General features: G+C 42.2%; 2 protein-coding genes across 2 annotated transcripts in view; one reads left to right on the forward strand and one right to left on the reverse strand.

Annotated features, from left to right (window-relative positions):
* BEST3 (bestrophin 3) lies at nt 1–19,562 on the reverse strand. Its single transcript, XM_020786083.3, has 10 exons — nt 19,454–19,562; nt 17,741–17,895; nt 16,849–16,943; nt 12,401–12,634; nt 10,955–11,109; nt 9,218–9,295; nt 8,252–8,404; nt 3,458–3,538; nt 2,279–2,430; nt 1–1,112 (listed from the first exon to the last, which is right to left on the reverse strand). The coding sequence occupies exons 2-10, from the start codon at nt 17,890–17,892 to the stop codon at nt 179–181; spliced, it is 2,034 nt and encodes a 677-aa protein (XP_020641742.3). The 5' UTR covers nt 17,893–17,895; nt 19,454–19,562; the 3' UTR covers nt 1–178.
* RAB3IP (RAB3A interacting protein) overlaps nt 18,342–21,311 on the forward strand; it is a 26,107-nt gene continuing 23,137 nt past the window's right edge. Inside the window, exon 1 of the mRNA XM_073000382.2 lies at nt 18,342–18,396. The gene's annotated coding sequence lies outside the window, so the exon portion shown is untranslated. The remainder of the gene's footprint in view (nt 18,397–21,311) is intronic.

A 21,311-nucleotide genomic window follows, 5' to 3' on the forward strand; every position in this document is an offset into this window, starting at 1 on the left:
TGCGTGTAAACATTATGAACTTATTTTATCAAAATAAAAGCATTCAAAGCATTTGATGAGTAGTTCACAGTGTGTCACTTGCGTAGCTTTGTTTGTCCTGGAGGAAGCTGTGAAAAATAAATATGCTGTGTGGTAAAGGAGTCCATAGCAGCAAAATGTCTCTGGGCTGTCGGGTTTGTCAGAGATGTCCTTTGTGTTTCTCATTGCTAAACTCAGCAATATGAAGGATATCTGTTTCTTTAACATCCGCTTGTTCTAGCCAGTGGCTTACATCAAATGTCTTTGTAGCAGGAGAAACAGAAGCAGGACTGTGTTCAGTGCTCAGGTTGCTTGTTCCAGAAGATGTACTACACGATTTTGTTAAAAGGGGTGCCAAATCTTGAGTAGGAACATCTGAGTACCTCCACCTTTTACTGTCTGAAGTGCTACCAGATGTACTTTGAAGTGATTGTGGTACCTTTTCCCCTTGGATGCTTAGGGATGACTCTTGCCTCTTGGATTCCGTCTGAAGCAGAGATGTTTTTGAAGGAGATCCCAGTGAATTTACAGGACTGCTGTGTGACACACTGGGGGTCATTGTGAGCCCCTCAGAGTCAGTCTCTGACTCCCTGTGACTATCAGGATCTTCCTTTGTCAGGATTTCAGCAGTGCTGTTTTGTTGTGAACCCATTCTGGCTTTCTTGCCCTCTGTTTCAACAACAATCTTTTCAGAAGTCAGTGAGGCCATTTTAGCTATGCTGTCACCCGCAGTGCACTGGGATTCAATTTCCAGTGCATCGTTTTTGCTGGTTTCTCTAATTATTGCTAAATCTAGACTTCCATGTCCCTTCATATGCTTATCAGGCACTTCATGGTTTTTCCTTTCATTGGTAGCAAAATGCCTCCCTCTAGAGTGGATTTCTAGCAAATTGCCAATATGATGCATTTCATGAGATGGGAAAAAAACAGAATTCTCACTAGACTGTCTTTGGTAGCTCCTCCTAGGCAGGACAGGGGATTCTTCACGAACACTGAGGAATCGTTTTACTTTTCTTAGCATTGAATGCTGCCTTCTGGGTTTGTCATAATCCCGATGCCAGTTTTCTCTGTGGAGGAACTGACTATCTGTCAGGCTGCAAGACAAAATATAAAATCTTATAGCAAGATCAAATTGAGTTCTCCTTGTGCAGTCTTATCTGTTGCCCAAGCAGCAGTATCCACATGTAATAAGAGGGTTTCCATAAGTTTGGGGTGACCCTGAGATCTGCTGAATTACAAAAATCTTCAGAGAAAAAAGTTCTTATAAAGGACAGGATGGATTGACTAGGCAGAGGGGAGAGAACCAGGTGAATAAAATGGAGTATTCTGGAAGATAAGATGGATGCTAAAACAAGTGGCAACTAAGGGATTCACTTGGGTTCAATACTGGTGATCATACATGCCAAAATGGAACCAAAACAGAGCAATCCTACCTGTCCAAGAAAGAAAAAGTAGTCTTTGCCAGTGACCCAAAAAGGTACTGGTGGGCATGGATAAGTAGGCTGATTTATGATCACCAGGATGCCATGTGGTTGCTGGAAAATATAGCAAATCAGCTCACTCCCAAAGCTGTCCAAACCAAGAGATAAACTGTCGTCTGTTTGCACCCAATGGCTATGAGTCATGTTGACTATACATAAATATAGAAATGTAAATCTGGGTATATGTACAAACTATTTTCAGAGACAGAGAATTTCTCCATACCTGAGCTTGGGAAACTCTCTGATATTCAAAATCAAACAGGTTGCCAAAACATTTCTACAGGCTTTAGGAAAATAGATCCTTAGTGTATTCTATTAATATTTAGAGAGCTCAGAAAAGTTACTTCTTTGGGCTGCCATTCCAAAGCTGACTGTCCTCTGCCCACTCCACAACTGTTAGCCACACTGATTAGAAGATTTTGGGATTTGTGGACAAGAAAATAAACTTTAACAAGCATTACTCAGTACTAGTCACTAGTGGACATGTACAGGAGAGTGCTGTTACCTTGCCACCATGATGGTGAACTTCCCTTGGGCATCTGCTCAGTCACTTTGGAATACAGGATGCTGGACCAGACAAGTTTTGGTCTGATCCTCTGATCCAGTACAGCTCTTCTTAAGTTCCTAGCAGTTTCACCCCTGCTGTATATCCTCTCCAGAATCAGCCAGAGTTCTACTGACTCTTCTAGAAACAGGTAGTTAATAGTAAACTACACTGGGCCCTGAAAGAACCATTATAATTGGGTAGATGCATGGTAGAATACGGCACACTAACACACCTCATTTCAACTGTTGATCCAAGGAAAGATGGAATGCAGGAATCTGCTGCAGCTAGTGTGTATGGTGGGCGTGCTGAGGAATCATTCCAGTAAATATCTTTCTTCATTGGTGGTAAATTCATATGCATTTCATCCACAGCCAGAAGTGACACCTGGGAGAATGTAGTACATTAGAGTACTTACAACACACTTACAGGCATCATAACCTTACAAGCCACAGTCCAGAGAACCGCACTGTTATATTGCTACTTCAAATATTGACTATATGACTTCATTTTTTCCTGTACTGCAACTGTGCCTGCATCTAATGAGAAATGTCTTGTAAGTTTAAGAAGCAGTTCTGTGAGCTATAATCTCCTAAGGGCCTTGGGCTGCACTCTGTCAAGTCATCCTGGAATCACATAAGACACCTTTAGGGGAGAGGGACCCTAAAGGTAAAGGTAAAGGTTCCCCTTGACAATTTTTGTCCAGTCATGTTCGACTCTAGGGGGCGGTGCTCATCCCCGTTTCCAAGCCATAGAGCCAGCGTTTTGTCCGAAGACAATCTTCCGTGGTCACATGGCCAGTGCGACTTAGACACGGAACGCTGTTACCTTCCCACCGAAGTGGTCCCTATTTATCTACTTGCATTTGCATGCTTTCGAACCGCTAGGTTGGCGGGAGCTGGGACAAGCGATGGGAGCTCACTCCATCACGTGGATTTGATCTTACGACTGCTTGGTCTTCTGACCCTGCAGCACACAGGCTTCTGCCCGCAGCACCACCATGTCCCTACCCCATGTTAAACAGGGAAACAATGGTGTGGATAGTGTAGGAAAGGCTTTGGGTCAGCTAAATCCAAAGACTTTCCAAGTCTTGACCATACCTCCACCAAGATTTCAAACTGGCCCTAGAGTGAGACTGTGTTCCTTCCTATTGCTCACAAAGAAAAAGACATTCCTTCAGAGGGAAATGCAAGAGAAATGTCAAACATGCTCACCCCCGCCCCAATCTGTCTTGCCAATAGCCTTCAGCCCATTAGAGTACTGGATACATTGGGTGCTCCAACTACATTTATAAGGTCTTTTGTCTGTCAATAGTGGGAGGTTATGGGACACACTATATATTATTGATGGGAGAAAAGGGGGTAACCTATTATGATACTAGAACATTGGGTTAAGTGAAGCAAGATGGTCTCACTTGCAGATTCCTATCAATGCACCAGTTTGTTTCAAAATCATCATCATCTTCACCAAAGGGATTGATGAGCTGCTCAGCAACCTGTAATTAGAATTGTGCATACTAAGTACCATAGTTATTTGGTGCTGAATTAACAATCTTGGCACTGCCAGGCTTACAGTAGTGAACGGTCATCTGTCAAGGCCAAGGTTGGCTGAACAGTTCCTGTGCCCTCCTTACTCTCCTTTGGGACCTCAAAGCACATGAATGCAGTGAGTGCTTCATCTTTTCCTCCCCAGGTGTGAGCCTGGTAAATATCACCCCCTCCTCCGAGTAAAAAAGTTCCCACTGGCACCAAGACAAAGATTTTGTTATAAGGTTAGGTACACGGCAAGAAGGGTAATCTTCACCATGACTGCACAGCTTTGAAAGAAAAGGGTAAATACTCCTCTCCTGGCACAGACATCCCCTTGTAAATCAACCTCAAGGCACCTGGAAGGGAGGAAAGGAAACAAAAACCCTATACATACATTCTAACATTGTGATATAAGGGTGCTTCCAGCCTAAGCTTTTATTGTGTCAATGACGCCGGATTGACAGAATTTTACTTGGGAGAATGGAAGATAAAAATCCATGGCTAGAATACAGTTGGAACCATCACGTGTAAATCAGCAGAGACATACACAGCATGTTTTAGTTTGCTGGCTGTCCTTTGCAGACATGTTCAATTTGCACACTTCACTAGCTGCCTGACAACTAACTGGAGGAATGGAAAAAAAAAAAAAAACCCACACTTGCATGATTTCCCTTATGTGTGCAATATTTCATAATAGGATTCTGGCCCTTTCCTTCAATTTATAACTGCCTGGAATTTCCCATCATGTTTCCCCTTGTTTTGTGTTGTTTTTAAACAGAAAACTCTGTTAAATTGGGAAATGTGTTCCTTGCCTGGGAGGTCTATAAACCTTTGTGGGGCTCCTGAGGGAATGAGTTGCCCTAATCAGGTTCTGATAGTAATATGGAGCATGTAGGAGTCCTTTGCCTCAGGACCAGATCATACACTACATGCGGCCTGTCATTAGAAAGTGAAAGTTATTAATGCCCCAGAGACATGGTTCATGCAGACTGTTATCACCATAACTGCAGCTAAAGCCTGAGTTCCTCTCCTAATGACTAATCACAAAACAAATCTAACTAAACAAGCTAACTTTCAAAATATGGAATGCATGGAAAGTTCCTGAGGTAACAATGGCATGACCTCAGCAGAAGAGTCCTCCAGCAAGGACAAGCCTGAGGAACTGGAGATCCAAAGCCTAATGGGATGGAGGTTCTGGCTGACCCTGGGCATCTTGGAACCTCAAGGAACAAGGAGCCTGATGGGGGCTCAGGAGCCAAGTCTGAGGAGGACAGGGGATGACCTTCCAGCCCTAAAGAATGAAGAAGCCACTCCAAGGCAGCACCCGGAGAAAGCTGGGCAGGAAAACTGGGGCACTGCTTTTGAGGGGGGGTCTTGCGGAAGGGGCAGGATGCCAAACCATGGATCAGCTATGCAGCTGGTAAATAAACTGCACCAAACCGGCAGTTCATGCCCCTTTCTAGCCAGCAACTTTGCCTACCTCACTGAATGTGGAACAGGTCAGACATCCAGATAGAATTTGCACAAATCCTTGTTGTAGTGAATGAGATGTTAAAATGAGAGGATGTGATTGCCCAAGGCCACCTTGCAAGGTTTAGAACAGAGCTGGTGGTTAGACTCCTGCTCTCTAGTCAAATCCAGAACCAAAACTGACTTCAAGGGGAATCGTGATTTCATGGTTACTTATGTAATTCAGGACATGGCAGAAGTAGTACAACAAGACTCATTTTATGACCTCTCTAGACAAATATCCATGAGCAATCCAGCACAGAATAGGACATCCTTCAGTGAATGTGAAAGAAATGGAAGCAAGTGAGTGTGGAGGAAAACATGGTATTGCCTTGCTGAATGGATGAGCTGTCATGAGCAACTGGCACATGATCTCACGTAGTCTGTAACGGAATGAAATGCAGGACAATTGCGTGCTATTTTGGTGATTTCTGGATGCAGCATCTGAGTGGATTATAAACTAATCCAGGACAACACAGAGTAGGATTAACAAGGGCCTCATGTGAGGGAACCACTGTCCAAGGTATATAACTCATGATGGGCAGCCTAGCAGTTATTTTAAAAAAACAAACTCTGTTTCAAAATCACCTTGCTTACAAAGGACTGGCTGTATTTGAATAATTAAAGATCCTTTGGGCAGCAAAAGGAAGGCGATTCCAACATTCTCATCCAGTGCATTTTTTTTCTTACATTCCTACTGTCCTGAACTAATAATTTTGTAATGACTGCTTTTATAGCATTACACTGGGGCAAATAAAGGACCTTATTTTCACAGTGGAGCAGCTTATTTGTGCACAAGACTGAGGAGATGCAAATTCTCATAGATGCACAGCAAATTATCTCAGCAGTGACCAATTCTGTTTGAAACAGCAAGCTCTGACTGTTCCCATCTGTCTCTTCTCTGAACGTGTACCAATTCCCTGTATTACTGCCTTCTATGACCTAGACAGGACAGATTAATAGAGCTAGGTCCCCTTGTTCTCCCCGCTTCTGTTGATGTTCTCCAGTTGCATGTATTGAGCCAATCCCATGAATGATTCAGAAGAATTGCTTCTATCTGCATTTCTTTTGGAAAATCTTTTGATGTGTGGTCCAGACATAACTTTTGGATAGTATGATACAATTCAGTCATGGCATATTCTGTACTAGAATACTTACCACTATGCCTAATCCAGATCTATTACCTGACCCAAACTGAGCAAGATAACAGGTCATTGTTGTTGACACTGACTGTAGAAACATACAAACACCCCAAACTGTATTAATGCTACCCAGCTTTGGCTGTAGGGCTTCTTCTGTTTACAAGTACAGTTGCTCATTGACAAAGCCTGCCTGAATAATATCCTTAATGGATTTCAGCTTTTAATGACAGCCTATCAATTCCATACAGTTTGCCTCTCAGTTTCATACAAAGCCACACCAGGCACTTGCTGACAAGATAGAACTACAGTACTGCCATTTTGTCTTGCTTTCCTCTCTTTGGGGCTTTTTCTTTCTTTTACTCCAACCCCACCCCAAACCATATAGGAAACACTCTGAGGCACATCTAACTTTCCTTTCATGTGGGAGTAATTACTGCTAGTGGCTGAGAGATGTTTGGTTCCAGCTCCTCACTCTTGTGCACACACACCTCATTCCCACATCCCCTGCAACATCCATTTTTCCCACCGTAGCCCTGAGGTCAGAGTTCCCATTCAGGGAGGTACCCATTGTAGAAATCTCCATAGAGGTCAATCTCACATTAGAAGGGAAGTTTACATCCTTCCTACAGACTCTAGGAAGGTTTTTTACCATGGACTGTGGCCATGAGCTCTTTCCCCTTTTAATTAATCAATCCCAGATGTACTAGAGAGCAAGTAATCAATACAGCATTTATAGTGAGTTATAGACTTAGTTAGCTGCTTTGATGAGGATGTGCAAATTGGTCAACTGAGAAATCAATATTAATTAGAAAACATTCAGTATATGCACAACTTTTATTTGTAATGAGTTGCTTTGTGTGGTTGCAGAGGGACTACAATGATTATCTCTAATTATTTAATCACTTATAATATTTAGCTGCTTCCTTTTACTTTCACTAAATGTCAGATGGATTTATTTGAACTTCACATTGAACAAAACTAAACAGTTAAGACAGGGCAGAACTCATTCATACCCTGCACTGTGGTCTTTTTCATAAGAGTTCTAAAGTGACTCAAATGAGTCACTTTAGTTCCACATGAATGCCACACACACACATTCCTGGTCACATCTAATTATGCTGTGAGTATTGTGGTAGGGCTTTGAAAAGTTATTTTTTGGGCTGCAACTTCCAGAGTCCCTGGGATGCTGGAATGCTGGACACCACATTCTGCTGGAGAGGATTTTGAGGGAGTTGGAAGCTAATCAAGTAGTTTTTGCCTGCTCTGGCCAGGGGGCATGGAGTTCAGTATCATCCATCTCTATTGATCATTATCATCAAAGTCAGATAAAGCAAGCTGGTCTTTAAAGATACATCTTTGACTGGTACAGTGCTAACTCCATTATCAGGCTGAAGGATTGCACTTTCAGTTGTCCTTGAAAGTCCAGCAACTTATTAGTCAATTGCCTTTTTAAAATTGTATTTTTGCATCAGCAATAATGATAATAGAAGATATACAAGACTGGAAAAACCTGCCATGCTGATAGTGGGTTATTTGCAAAGTTAGGCTGTAAGTGGCTAATACATTTATAATGTCAATAACAAACAGGGCACAGCATATAATACTTGGAATTAGCAGTGTGTTCCAGAAATACTGTGAGCACTGCTGTTGCAAATGGCAAATCTATTGGGATGCACACTTTTTCGGTGAGAATGTGTTCAAGAAATATGCTTAGTGATGACAAACTATACCAATTCTATACAGGTGCTAATGTTCTGGACTGTAGCCGTGAGCTAATGCTCATGGCTACAGTCCAATGGACCTCTTGATTTGTCTGTATGATATAGCAGTCTGACTGAATAATTGCTGCATCTTTCTTTGAAGTTGTACTGTGAGATCGCAGTAGTAAATAAATGGCTGGAAACATTAAGATGCTAATTTTTAACAAAAGCCTCCTATATCAATTGCTTAGGAAGAATTCAAGTCATCGGTTCTGAATAAAATTACAAGAAAATTTTAAACTCATTGAAAACGACAAAGGTAGTTTACCTTTAGCCATCCTGCATAGAAGAAAAACTGTAACAATGTGAAGATAGGAATGTAAAGATCTAAATCATGACCTGGATAGCCTTGATCAGAGTCCAAAAACTGACGTCCTATCAGGCATGCGAAGAAGAAAGTATAAACAGCAAGGGTAACAACCTAAAATAAGTTACAATCACATTAAAATTAATACTATTGATAATGGCATACCATAGCAATGCTCTAATACAGTATTAAAAACAGCTTAATATGGCCTCTATTCTATTAGTAGTACATTAGTACTATATTATTAAAGTAATAATGAATGTTTAATTAACACACGGCCCTTACTTTTGACTTAACACTTCTTCAACAAACACAGTGAATCTGCAAAATACTGATGGCTGTATTCAGCACCAACTAATCTAACGCAGCATGCTACAAGCATACAGTATTTTGATCCATTCAGGGTGGGCCAAGTGCAGGCCTCCAAATGACACTGTGGTGCAGCTCTCAACCTTACTCATCCTTGGTTATGCTGTTTAAGGCTCAGGGGAACTGCAATCCAACAGCAACGTCCGGAAGGCTGCACTTCGCACACCTATGTGATAGAAAGCCAGCTGCTTCAAAGATACACTGCTGTGTGCTGGCCTCCACCTTCTTATCAAGTCTTAACATGAATCATTGATCCCTGATATCTAGCGCCAACACTGGGCTGCAATTCCAATCATTTCCATCAAGCACAAACCATTTTGGATGGGGATGGTGAGACTCAAAGACCAAGATGTCTAGAGGGCACCAGGTTGAAGAGGCAGACTGAGATGCAACCCAATGTAGCAAACCATTCGTAAAAACAAAACAGGCCAGTAGCTATGGAAACACAAATCTTTTTAGGTCTGAATTCACATTGCAATTTAGATTTTTTTGCCATCCACAAATCCCTCCATGCCCCATTCCAAAATGCACCCCAGTCTTTGAATACGGTAAAAGTACCTGCGTGTACACTAGTGGGATTCCGACCCAGTCGTAACCAAAGAGCAGGCTACACCATGAACGATAACGATTCATCTCCTTAATGGGAAGAAGAAAGACAAAGCAAATGTCTAATGGCTCATTGGAAAGAATTACATCATTTTGAGTCTTATTGGCACAGCGGGGCTTGGCATGTGATGAATTTTGGGGCTGTCGTTGGGTTAGCTGATCTGTAGTAACAGAACAGGGGAACAGGTGAGGATGAGGCAGTTGACTGGAAAAGGGAACTCTGCAGAATGCCAAGTTAGAGCCCCGTCTACCCCCCTGGGCCAAGGGCAAACAAGGACAAGCTACTGAACTGTAGTACCCAGGTGCAGAGCGAGGGGTCAGGAGTTTCGTTCCCTACTGTGTCCCCCCCACCCAAGAAGAAGAGGTAGCCGGTGTGACCTTGGGCAACGTACACAGTCACAAAGTGCCCGTAGAAGAAGGCAATGGTAAATCACTTCTGAGTTCTTTACACCTAGACAAGGTTGCAATCAACAGCATGCAATTATCACTAATCATATAGTCATATTTATTTCAATCTAAATACTGTGCCTACATCTCATCTTTCTGCCTGATGACAGGACACAAAGGTGGGTGACCAACAAAGGAAATGAATATATAAGAGAACTCCATAAATTATTTTTAGCAGCACTGATGACCTATGAGGACTCAAAGAGTAGGGAGGAAACTATCCATTCATTAGGCCATACTGTTACTTATCCACTCAGAGCTAACTCCTACTGAACCCAGTGGAGATGGTTCACAAGAATTGTACACAGGACTCCAGCCCCAGTACTAAAATTAAAGCATTATCCCTCTGGATGCCTGCAGGGCATGTATATCATCTATTCAAGCCTATCTACTGAATCCACTGAGAGCTTGGGGTGAAAACACATACAAAAGTGCTTCTTTTGATATTGGGAGTGTTGTATATGTGCCCAGTCCAGTTGTTTGTTTGTGTTTTACTGACTGGAAAATTAGCAAAATTAGTAACACTGGTGTCTATTCAACCAATCTTGTATATGTGACTCACAGGGAGAAAATCCTAACGTATGAGTGTATTCACTCCTATGATGAGAACAGATGCAAGTCCTGCACCAAAACTGTGAAATGGACTAGGAACTGTATCAGCAGACAGGATCTTCGGCCTGCTGTCAGGGCCCTAGTAAAGCTACCATCCGTACCTGACCAGATAGAGGTACCATTGACCAGTATCATATCTGAAGAGTTCCTACTGTAGTTTCTTCCATTATGCCCAAGTGGCACTACACTGGTGGCATAGTAAAAAGTTATCATCATGGCTCTCAGAATCAGCTACCCAGCTCTGCCATCAGGTAAAGCTAACAAAATCCACAGATGTAGGATAGGTTTCACCAAAGGGGACTGCACCCAGAGACACCTCAAATCTGAACTTAGCTCCGATGGGTAACAAGTACTATAAATATAAGAAATTTTAAAGCGGAATCAAAAGAGACACAGTAGAGGGAAGTGCTGAAGACACTTCCTCCCTAGGGTACAAGTGGATCTAGTGCCCAGCCCTGGAGGTGACAGGAATACTAAAGTCCAGAAATTCAGGGAAGGTGGAAAAAAGCAACAGAAAGGAAAAGTCTGGAACATGGTTTATATAAAACAAGCAAATTTAAGAACCAGTGCAACTAGACTTTGATTTTTAAGTGTCTTTCACAACTTTCTGCTGTGCTTTTTTTTACTTACAGTCAACAACGTTTGCAAAGCTATGCTGTCTTTGATTCTTCCATCTCGTTGGGCTTTTGCTGCCAAATTCCCAAACCAGACAAAGGGGATCCAGTACTTAAGGTGGGGAGACTTAAGGTCATCAAATAGTATCCTTTCCTCTGGTGTCATAAAACCTGTTTATAAGGAAATAGAGTGGTCTTAAGGTTCTATTACTTCTGAGAGCACACACTCAGAATTAACGTACACACCTTTTTACCCATTCTATTAAAAGCACTCACTGAGGCTCAGTTAATAAAACTATGAGAAACTCTGATCACCTAGTTCAATTTAATATGTATAGATAGATATATTAGTAACTTTGCATTAATGAGTATATGCATTATTTTAGGCAGATTGACCAGCAGCTCACAAGGTAAATCCAGTTCATGAAGCTATTTCATCGGGCCCTATCGGGTTAAAAAGGGAATAATATCTCTCCTCATGTACTTCATGCAGACTTCATTATAAGATTCGCCAACATGGAGTTTTGTACATATTCTGGAACACTTTCCATTAACTCTGATCAGCTTGGCCACTGTTTGGAGCAACAGAAGGTGTAGTTAAAAATATTTAGAGGACACCAATTTGGGCAAGGTTGTTTATTACATTGCTACCTGGTGTGAATTCTGAAAAGGCCAAGTCACATTGCCAACCACATTTATTCCACAAGACGTCACAGGCCATGGCCTGCAGAATCAGCAACTTCATACCAGTTGGACTCTGGTGAGGCCCCTGATGTTGTAAGATGCCAATTTTTATTTAAAAGTCTTTTCCTGGCCAAATACAGAGCATATTTTTCCAGCCTTTAGACCACTGTCTGGATACAGAAATAGATGATGATGTAACAACGAAGCTCAGTGATTCCAACCTGAAAAACATTGTTAACACCAAAGGCTGCTATCTTATGCCCATGTAGCTGAAAATAACTCTAACTGGATATAAGGGGGCTTACTTCTGAGTAGCCATGCATAGGATTGGCAGGTTCAAGAAACAGAAAGGAGCAGTTACTAGATGGGGACATGAGAACAGCTTCCCATTTTTTAAAATGAAATTCATGCGGAGTGCTAGGCTTTATCCTTTTGGATGGTACATGGGGAAGAAGGCATCTCTGTGAGCCAAAGCATGGGGTTATGCAAACTTCTATCTCAGTTATAACAATTGCTTTGTGTCTGCTTGTGAGACCCAATGACAACAATGATGTATTTCATCCCCATTTGCTCTCTGGTGAGTACTATACTATACCTTTGCTATGGTAGCAAATCTTTGACTAAAGGTGCAAGTTTTGCTTTTATTCTCTTTTTACTCCCTGTTCTTTATTTATCTGTACCATTGATCCACTGATAATAGTGAAATGTCCATTTATCATAGCTTGACTTGATTTAGGTCAGGGAGACACTGATGTAGGAAAAAGGAAACAGATAGTACCTGCTTCTACCACATGGTCCATGGTTGGAAACCTTTTACAGACTGCTGTGCTCACCGAACGAAAAATGATGACAGATGTTAAGTTCACATAACGCATTAGAGTCCTTCTGAGTAAGCGACCATATTCATCTCTTCCCTCGATAGTGCTGGAGATCAAGAACATCAGTCTATCTGGCCATGGCAGATTCACAAACTGGTTCCACCAACGGTTCACCACCAGCGTAACATAGAACCCTGCAGATTGTGAAAATTCTGGTTCACATTTCTAGCTGTCAAACTTACACAGGTTTGAGTCTTGTAATAATGTGCCTAGTTAAATATAAATAGACACTTAGACTTACTCTTGGTTGGGCAGTATTCTATACCTGTGGTTTTATTGCAAAGTCACTTGTTTAAAATCATTGGACTTTCACTAGTGTATCCAGTCTAACATGAGATTCATGCAACTACAGTCTATGGAATGGTGTATAACTAGGCCTGGCACTGAGGAGCTTCGTTTTATCTGAAGCAAAGCAACATATGCTGCTTATATTATTTATTCAGTTTATTAAATTTGTATCCTGCCCATTTAGACAGTGTCTACTCTGGGCGGCTAACAATAAAATGGAATAAAAACAATCAAATAATATCAATTTAACAACAGTAAGAAAATCATTCAAGATGGGAGGAAAAAGGGATAAATCAGATGGTGAGCGGAGGGAAGGCCTGCCTGAATAGCCAGGTCTTGCGTTGGCTCTTGAAAATATCCAGTGAAGGGGCCAAGTGAATCTCGGAGGGGAGATTATTCCGGAGGCGGGGGGGTGGGGGCACTGCTGAGAAGGCCCAGTTTCTTGTTTTTTCCTTCTGGGCCTCCCTCGGCGTTAGGCTCCTCAGCTGCCCCTCCTGGCTAGAATGAGTGTCACAAGTAGATCTAGGTGGGAGGAGATGTTCTGCCAGGTATCGAGGTCGTAAACCGTTTAGGGCTTTATATGTGACATTAACACTTTGAAATCAATGTGGAAACGAACGGGCAGCCAATGCAAAGTGGCCAGAGTGGGAGAAATATGCTGATGTCTTCTTGTCCCACTAAGAAGTCTGGCCGCCACATTCTGCATCATTTGAAGTTTCCACAGCAATCTCAAAGGTAGCCCCACGTAGAGTGCATTGCAGTGGTCTAATCTTGAGATTATGAGCACATGTACCAAAGTGGTGAGTGCCCCAAAATCAAGATAGGGACGCAGCTGGGCTATCCACCACAGGAAATAGACAGAGCGGACCACTGACGCCACCTGGGTTTCCATGGTGAGCGCCGGGTCCAGACGAATCCCCAAGCTGCGAACCTCACTCTTCACAGTGAGAGTCACCCCCCCAGAAAGAGAGGGAGGTTCCCAAACTGCCAATGGTGGGTCCACCCACCCTCAAGACCTCCATCTTGTCTGGGTTCAGCCTCAGCCCATTTTCCTGCATCCATTGCAGTACAGCCTCCAGACAGCACTGAAGGGACAGAACGGCGTCCACTGTGGTTGGAAAAAAGGAGATGTACAGCTGAGTGTCATCAGCATACTGATGGCACGATGCTCCACACCCCCTGATGACCCCACTCAGCGGCCTCATATAGATATTAAACAGTATTGGGGAGATAATCAAGCCCTGCGGAATCCCACAATTGAGGCTTCATGAGGCCAAAACTCTCTCCCCAAGCTGTACTCTCTGAGGATGGTCCCGCAAGAAGGATCTGAGCCAGGAAAGCGCCAGACCACCAATTCCCAACTCGAAGAGCCTCCTCAGGAGGATACCAGTGGTATCAAAGGCAGCTGAGATATCGAGGAGGACCTACAAAGAGGTTTTACCCCTGTCGGCCTCCCTCAACAAGTCATCCAACAGGGCAACCAATGGCGTTTCTGTACCGTGGCGCGGCCTGAAGCCTGACTGAAAGGGATCCAGGGCATTTGTTTCATCCAAATGAACCTGAAGCTAGTCGGCCACCACGCTCTCCACTACTAAGGAAGGAAACATTGGCGACAGGCCTATAATTGCCAATATCGTCCGCCACCAAATTTGGTTTCTTCCTAATGCCCTATATAATGCCTTATAGTGCTTGATGCACTCCCTGGATAGTTTTTAATTATGCAGGCTACACATGCAGCCCCCCCCCCCCATGAGCAGAATCCTGGCTACAGTACTACAGTTTAACCACTGGATCACAATGCTCCACTATACCACTAGGCTCAGTTTTCCCTATGACCCTTTCAACTATGCATTACAGCAGGATGCATATGGTCCTTAAGAATATCTTACTTTGGTGTTATCCAGCAAGCCCTTTCCTGTGTATAGAAAGCACCTTGATGAATCAGACCAAAGCCCCATCTAGTCCAGTACATCTAGTTTCTCACAATAACCAACCAACCACCTACTAGAAATCCACAATTAAGATAAGATCACAAGCATTTGTGATCAAATAAGCATTTTCCTACTCATATTCCCCAGCAAGTGGTATACATTGACACATGGCCTCTGATACTGGAGGTAATATATAGTCATTGTGAGCCATTGATACCTTTATCAACCCAGTCTATGCCGTTAATCCAGGGGTCTTCCAGATGAGGCATTTTTACACCCTTAAATTCCCTATTAAGCTCTTATCTTAACGGAAGCCTTCCCTCGTATCCAGATGACATTTCTTTGATTCCCCTTTGTATATCTGGATGCCATCTGTCTTACTCTGGGATGTCTAAACAAGGTTTTCTCTCCAACATCCCTTATTTTCATCCCTCCCAAACCCCTTGGCTTATTCTGTGCCATTTTGTGGCACTTCCCTTCTGAGTCCAAAGCTTGCTTCCCCTCCTTTTTTCCCATTTAAAAGAACTCTAATGCTTGCATCCCAAAGTGAGTGGTTTTGGTGTCACAAACTGACACTTCCCAAATCTAAAAAAGGGGTAGAAAAGAAGGAGAGATGGTGCTGGATGCCCATGGCAGAGGAAGAAATGACACATGAGTAGCTGTTGCTGGAGCTGGTGCTCACAGCCACATTTTAGCTGCCAATTCAGACTCTGGTGAACTCATGCCTGCCACTCCGTGCCCAAGGCTTCACAGCAAAGCACCTGTGAAGAGGAGACAAGACAGTGCTTCACTGTCTTGGGAGAGGCACAGATGTCCATTACTCCAACTAAATCTCATTACATCTGGCTCAAGCAACAAAAAGGGGGTCAGAACAAGGCAATACAAAATCCCCTCTGGAAGAGCCCCACATTGGCAGCCATTACTACACAGATTATTTCCTATAATAGGTCTGTATATCACAGAAAGTGTAATGTGTTGTTTTTGTGCGCTAAGGTGCCAATTTGAGAGTATGGAAAATAATTGTGTGTATTTATATTGTTTCCATGTTAGAGAATGGCAAGACCCTTTACCACTACAGCATCATTAGTCTAGGACAATTAAGATCCATTACTGTTACAAAAGACCTGCTTCTTATGGAAATGAACACTGCTCAGACTTTCTTAATATGGATCAACACGTCTGTATGTTTTGTATTCTTCTAGAAGGACTGATTATAGGGATTGTTACTATAAGGACTACTCAGCCACTGGGGGTAACAGCAGCAGATCGAATTGGTATGTCTTGTGTGTGCATTGGTGGGTGTGGTGTGGGTGGAGAGATCATAGCTCAATATATCAGCCCATTTTCCTTACAAATGGCCCCTTCCACTGGACCAGCTTCTGGAAAAATGACCATATTAAAATGAAGAATCGGCAGATGTGGAAAGGGTTACACTCAGAAACTTGATACTGCCCTATAGATGGCTGCTGCAAATTCTTGTTCCCTAGAGACATGGGTTTTGAGCAGGTGTTTGCTGGGATAAGGCTTTGTTTTGCCCAGAGAACTAGATGAAAGCTCAAGCAGGCAAGCTTTATTCAGTCTTTCAGGAGCCACTTTTTTAAAACAGAACTTCATAATCCACCGGCTGGAGTTAGGAGCTAAATAGCTGCTTGGATGGGTCTGTGGATCTGCAGTCAGATTTGATGTACATGGTGTATCTGAGTGCTTTCTCAACCCAGAATCTGGGTTTGGTAGCAGAACTGAGCTCCAGTTCTTTCACATAAAATTCCAGTCCTCGTTTTCTCCAAGTTTTGTTTGAGGAGCTTCACTTTGGTGTGTGTGTATATGTACTGTATGCCCAAGTCCTTTTTTAAAAAGTTGCTATTGTTAAACTATTTGGGATTGAAAAATGAGTGCTTTCTAGAACATGGAGTATAGAGTTCAGTATATATTTTCATGTACTACAACTCAGAAAACTGTCTCAAGCTCTGATCAAGAGACTGAACAGCAGATCAGAGTTTGAGAAAGTTTTCTGAGTTGTAGTACATAAAAATATGATCTTTCTGCCCCTGTTTTCTGCTCTAAAAACTTTCCTAAGGTGTGAAATGGAGTCATTTTGCATGTTTAATCCTTATAGAGTGTATGCTTACCTAGCACAAAAGTGACTGGAATTTGTTCTGCGTATTTATCACAGTAAATTGACAGTTTTTCAAAATACCGTTTTTGGCTTCCTGTAAGGAAAAATCTGCAAGGAAAAAAGAAAAAAAATCACTTTGTTTGATACAAGAGCAAGTGATGAAGAACACAAATGTACAAAGAGGAATACTCAGCATTAAACGTAATAACTGCTTAATGGACCATCAGGGGAGCTCACAGGAATGTTTTGGAATTGTGACAAAAGCCAAAATTACCCGAGGATGGCATTCTAAATACAGTATTTAGCATTTAGCACTAAGGAAAAAAAGTGAAATATATTAAATGGCCTAAGGATCCTGGCTGACAGGATTGGGCAACCAGGATTTTTGATTTAGCAGTGATAGAAGAGATCATTCTCCACCACCCACCCTCAATAGTAGGCTTCTTTGTTCCTTCAGAGCTTAGTTTCGATCCTCATCATAGTTGTGGGTGGAGAGAAGAAAGGGAGGGTGTCCTCAGCAGTAATACATGGTTGTGAGCTTCCCCAGTATTAATGCAAGGTATTTGGGGGTGGGGTAGCTGTCAGGCTCCTCAGCTCTATGAAGACCTTCGCTGCTGCGAAATAAACACTTCAGGTTCTACTCAGCCTCAACTGGTAACTCCAGCAGAAGTGAAAACTGAGTTACTATTTGCAGTTTTGCAGTGCTTTATTATCAGAGCAGTTCAATGATTTTTTTAAAAAAGTTCAGCAGCATCTTACGTGCATTGGGGTGTGCTCCTGATAGAACAACCACCGTAACTCATGACTGCTACTTCTTCATAAAGGGAAATATAAAAATGGTATGTTTTTGCTTTGTTGAAAAAAGTGTCCAGAGAGAGATGTTTTACAAGATGAAAAAGATTTACCTGTACAAGATGCTTATGGCTGTATATAGGCAAGCAAAGAGGAGAAATTCTCTGTAAAGCAGCTTGTAGATGCTTCCTTTCCATTTGAGAAGTAGTCTGTGGAACCCAAAGAATGTGGCATTTGCAACTCTACTGGAGTATGTGACTGTCATATCCTGGAGAAATGGGATGCCAAAGCAGAACAGGAAATCAAGAATATTTTATGCAGAATACAAATTTTAAACGCCTGCAGCCTCCACTATGAACAGCACTAATAGAGCAGTGACCGTGTTCTTAGTCTCAGTAGTTACAATCATTTCAACAAACAGCAGCTACAGTTCCCTGGGCTGCTCTCCGGAGCCACAAGGGACAGAAATATGAGATAGATGATGAGTCCTGCCTCAGACACCAGATCTCACATTTGGGTTGTGTAGCAATCCTGTTGATAGACGGAATACTTTGTGCCTCACTCAATAGCCAGTAAAGACATTCTAGCAAGCTACTAGCAATGAAACTTCAGCTCACAGAGGACCCACCGATTCAACTGCTGAACTGGCACTTTGGTTTCACCCTACTCAGAAGGATGATTTCCACTTGATATATAGAATCTGCAGTAAGAAAGACTGCAGCTCATTGGTGGATCCCTGAGTTGACAATTTCTCAGCACACTGATTCAGGTAATCTGGTAATTATTACAATAATGATTACACTTGTTTTTATTGGTGGTATGAATTGATGAGTGAGGAGAAACCACCTCATAAATATATAAGCTGCACTCTTGCATCCTCTTATTTATGCATGACCCCACTACAGTCCCTGGAATTTGGCCATATATAATGGATAGCAGGATGGCACTTTGGGCCCGAATATGCACCGACAGTCAGGCCACAGCCAGACATTTAGTACCAGATGGATTATTTATTTAAGTTGGAGTTTTTCTATTAGATTAAAATGGGTTTTAAAACCGAGTTCTAAAGGCCCATATTAAAAACAACTATTAACACTCATCTGTGCTGTCAAATGTATATTAGGAACCTATCATTCTTCCTCCGAGGATATACTAACTGCATGCAAATGAACAAAAAGTCATCTAAAAGTGGTCACATAATATTTTTGAAAGGAAGTTGAAAATAATTAGTGGTATGATTTGATCATTTTGATTCTGTGAGCTGCTCCATGCTTTGATGTATGTCAGTAAGCCTTAGAATTCAGAATTGAAAATGAGGAGAAAATGAGAAAAAGAGGTGGCAGAAGGACACATCAATGAATGACTTGTATATTTTTCATATTTTTCAATGTTGCAGTGAAAGAAAAGGAAATTTTTTGTAGTCCTTTAAATGCTAACAATTGTATTTATATGTGAGTTTTGGGGGTCAAATTCCACTCTCAGATACCTGAGATTCATCAACAAAGCTCTGCTGCTAAATCATTTAGAATTTTAATAGTTTAATATTACATTAATTTAATATTTCAAAATTTAATGAACATTAATTAAATCCACAAGTTATTAATATGGAATGCGCACACTATAAATGCCATTTTAATAAATCAGATGCACATTTAGTCTGGGACAGAGAGAGAAATACACACAAACACACACACACACACACACACACACACACACACACACACACACACACACACACACACACACACACACACACACACACACACACACACACAAGCAGAGACAAAGAAGAAAATGAAGACCCCCAAAATCCTGCAGGTACTAACCTGCAGTTTCTGCTCAGGATACTACAGATGCAGCACAACACGACTTTGGTCCCACTATGTTTCCAAAGAGCATTGAGGGTCACTCTGTTCCCCTTTTCACCTCATGTGTCCAGCCTCCCAGGGCTTTCATTGCTCTCTGGAGTTCCCTCAGGACTGGACTGACAAGCACAGGGGCTAACGTGTCTTTCCACTTCGGGAAGCCTGTTTTTGCCAAGTTGTCTACTGCGGTCAGTTGCAACAGGGAACAAACGCAAGCAGCACCTGCTGATTTGGCTCTTTTCTCATCTATAATTATCACTCCACTCGTTATCCAATGGATCCCTTTGGTCTGAAGGAGGAATCATGGAAATCACTTGCACTGACATTTTCTAGTTTGGATCCTGCTATCTGCCTGGTTGTGCAGGAAGTAAAGAGCAACTTTTAAAAAAAGGAGTAGAAGAGACTGGTTTTAAGAAGTAGTTTCATTGGCAGTAAACCTTCACTGGAGTGCAATCCTAGGAACTCCCTAAACGGTGTCATTTGGCCAAGGCAGATTGGATCCAGTACTGTTTTTCCTGCTTGCTTCTCCTGAAGATAACCAGTCTGTCTGAGATGTTCAGCAGCTTTTCTCAACAGGGCTCCTTCAAAGTGTGGAAAACTATGGATCTAATCTTCCCTGAATAATATAGCCCCTCCTGGCTGTGGACATTGTTATTTGTAGTCCATGTTGAACCTCCTCAGGAAATCTGCACCAGCAATGCTGTTAGGAAAGGAGAACTGGGAAGCAGACTCTGTCTGCTCCCCAATACACACAAACACATGCAGACACGATATACTCTATTTATAACAAGTAATCTTCAAAGAAGTAGCTGTGTTAGGCTGTCTCAGAAGATGGTATAATTCACATTAGAGAACGAACAAGGAAACAGATGCCTGATGTTTTGGCTGATATTGTTGGGACCCTTGATGGTGCTGCCAGTGTAGATACAGGAGAATCAACTGCCGTCTAGGCTTGTAACAAGGCCTTGTTCTTGTCTCTGTCTCCGTTTTGTGTTGCCTGTTATGTGTGGGTAATTATTTAAGGTTGAAGGCTTGTCTGTAGGCAAATATGGGTCACTTGGCACAAAAGAATGAATGGACACAAATCTGACAATCAGGAAAGACAACGCAGAGAGACTGGTTACAGAACATTTCAACCTCCCATGATAATATTTTTTAATAGATATTAAAGTCGCTGTTATAGAAAAACGTATTATAAAGGGGGACTTTAAAGGCAAACAGCAGAAACTGGCTACATAACCAATTTGGGTGTTCTCTAAGTACCTAAGTACATTGATAACCCAACTTTCTGTAATATCTTATGGACATAAAATATTCTCTCTTGACTCTGAGTGTGATCAGATGAATGTTCAGTCCGGTGTTTGGACTGCTGCAGAGACAGGCGGGTGTACTCTTAAAGATAGCGATCAGATGACACAATTGCTGGAGTGAACTAGAGCATTCCTACCTTACGGTCCCCTCTCAAAGGGTTTCAGGGTTTTTTGTTTTGTTTTGTTTTGCTTGGTGCAGGAAGGATTGTTCTACTTTGCTTCATCTCCAGTACATGTGATCTCTGGGAATGGACCAAAGGAAGTCTTCCTCTTTCACTTTGTCAAGTAGCTTAATAAGAGAGCTGCTTCATGATATAAGCAAATCAAACACTCCCTCAGCTCTATAGAAGCATTTAATGTTTTAAAGGCACTGCAGGGAGACTGCCTTTGGGGAGAGAGAGAGAGAGAGAGAGAGAGAGAGAGAGAGCTGGCATTTTTAAAAGAGGCAAGAGGAGAGGTGGCAGTGGCAGGAGGAGACAGAGAGGGAAGTTGCTTTTGGAAAGCCAAAC

The sequence above is a fragment of the Pogona vitticeps genome, chromosome 5, assembly GCF_051106095.1.
Source record: "Pogona vitticeps strain Pit_001003342236 chromosome 5, PviZW2.1, whole genome shotgun sequence".
Classification (NCBI taxonomy): Eukaryota; Metazoa; Chordata; class Lepidosauria; order Squamata; family Agamidae; genus Pogona; species Pogona vitticeps.

Excerpts from the sequence above, each read along its gene's own strand:
- BEST3 (XM_020786083.3), bottom strand. The coding sequence starts at position 17,892 with ATGACAGTCACATACTCCAGTAGAGTTGCAAATGCCACATTCTTTGGG. Across the intron at positions 9,296-10,954 it reads CTTTGCAAACGTTGTTGACT|GAGATGAATCGTTATCGTTC; the intron begins GTAAGTAAAAAA and ends CTTCCCATTAAG. Across the intron at positions 2,431-3,457 it reads GCATTGATAGGAATCTGCAA|GTGTCACTTCTGGCTGTGGA; the intron begins GTGAGACCATCT and ends ACATTCTCCCAG.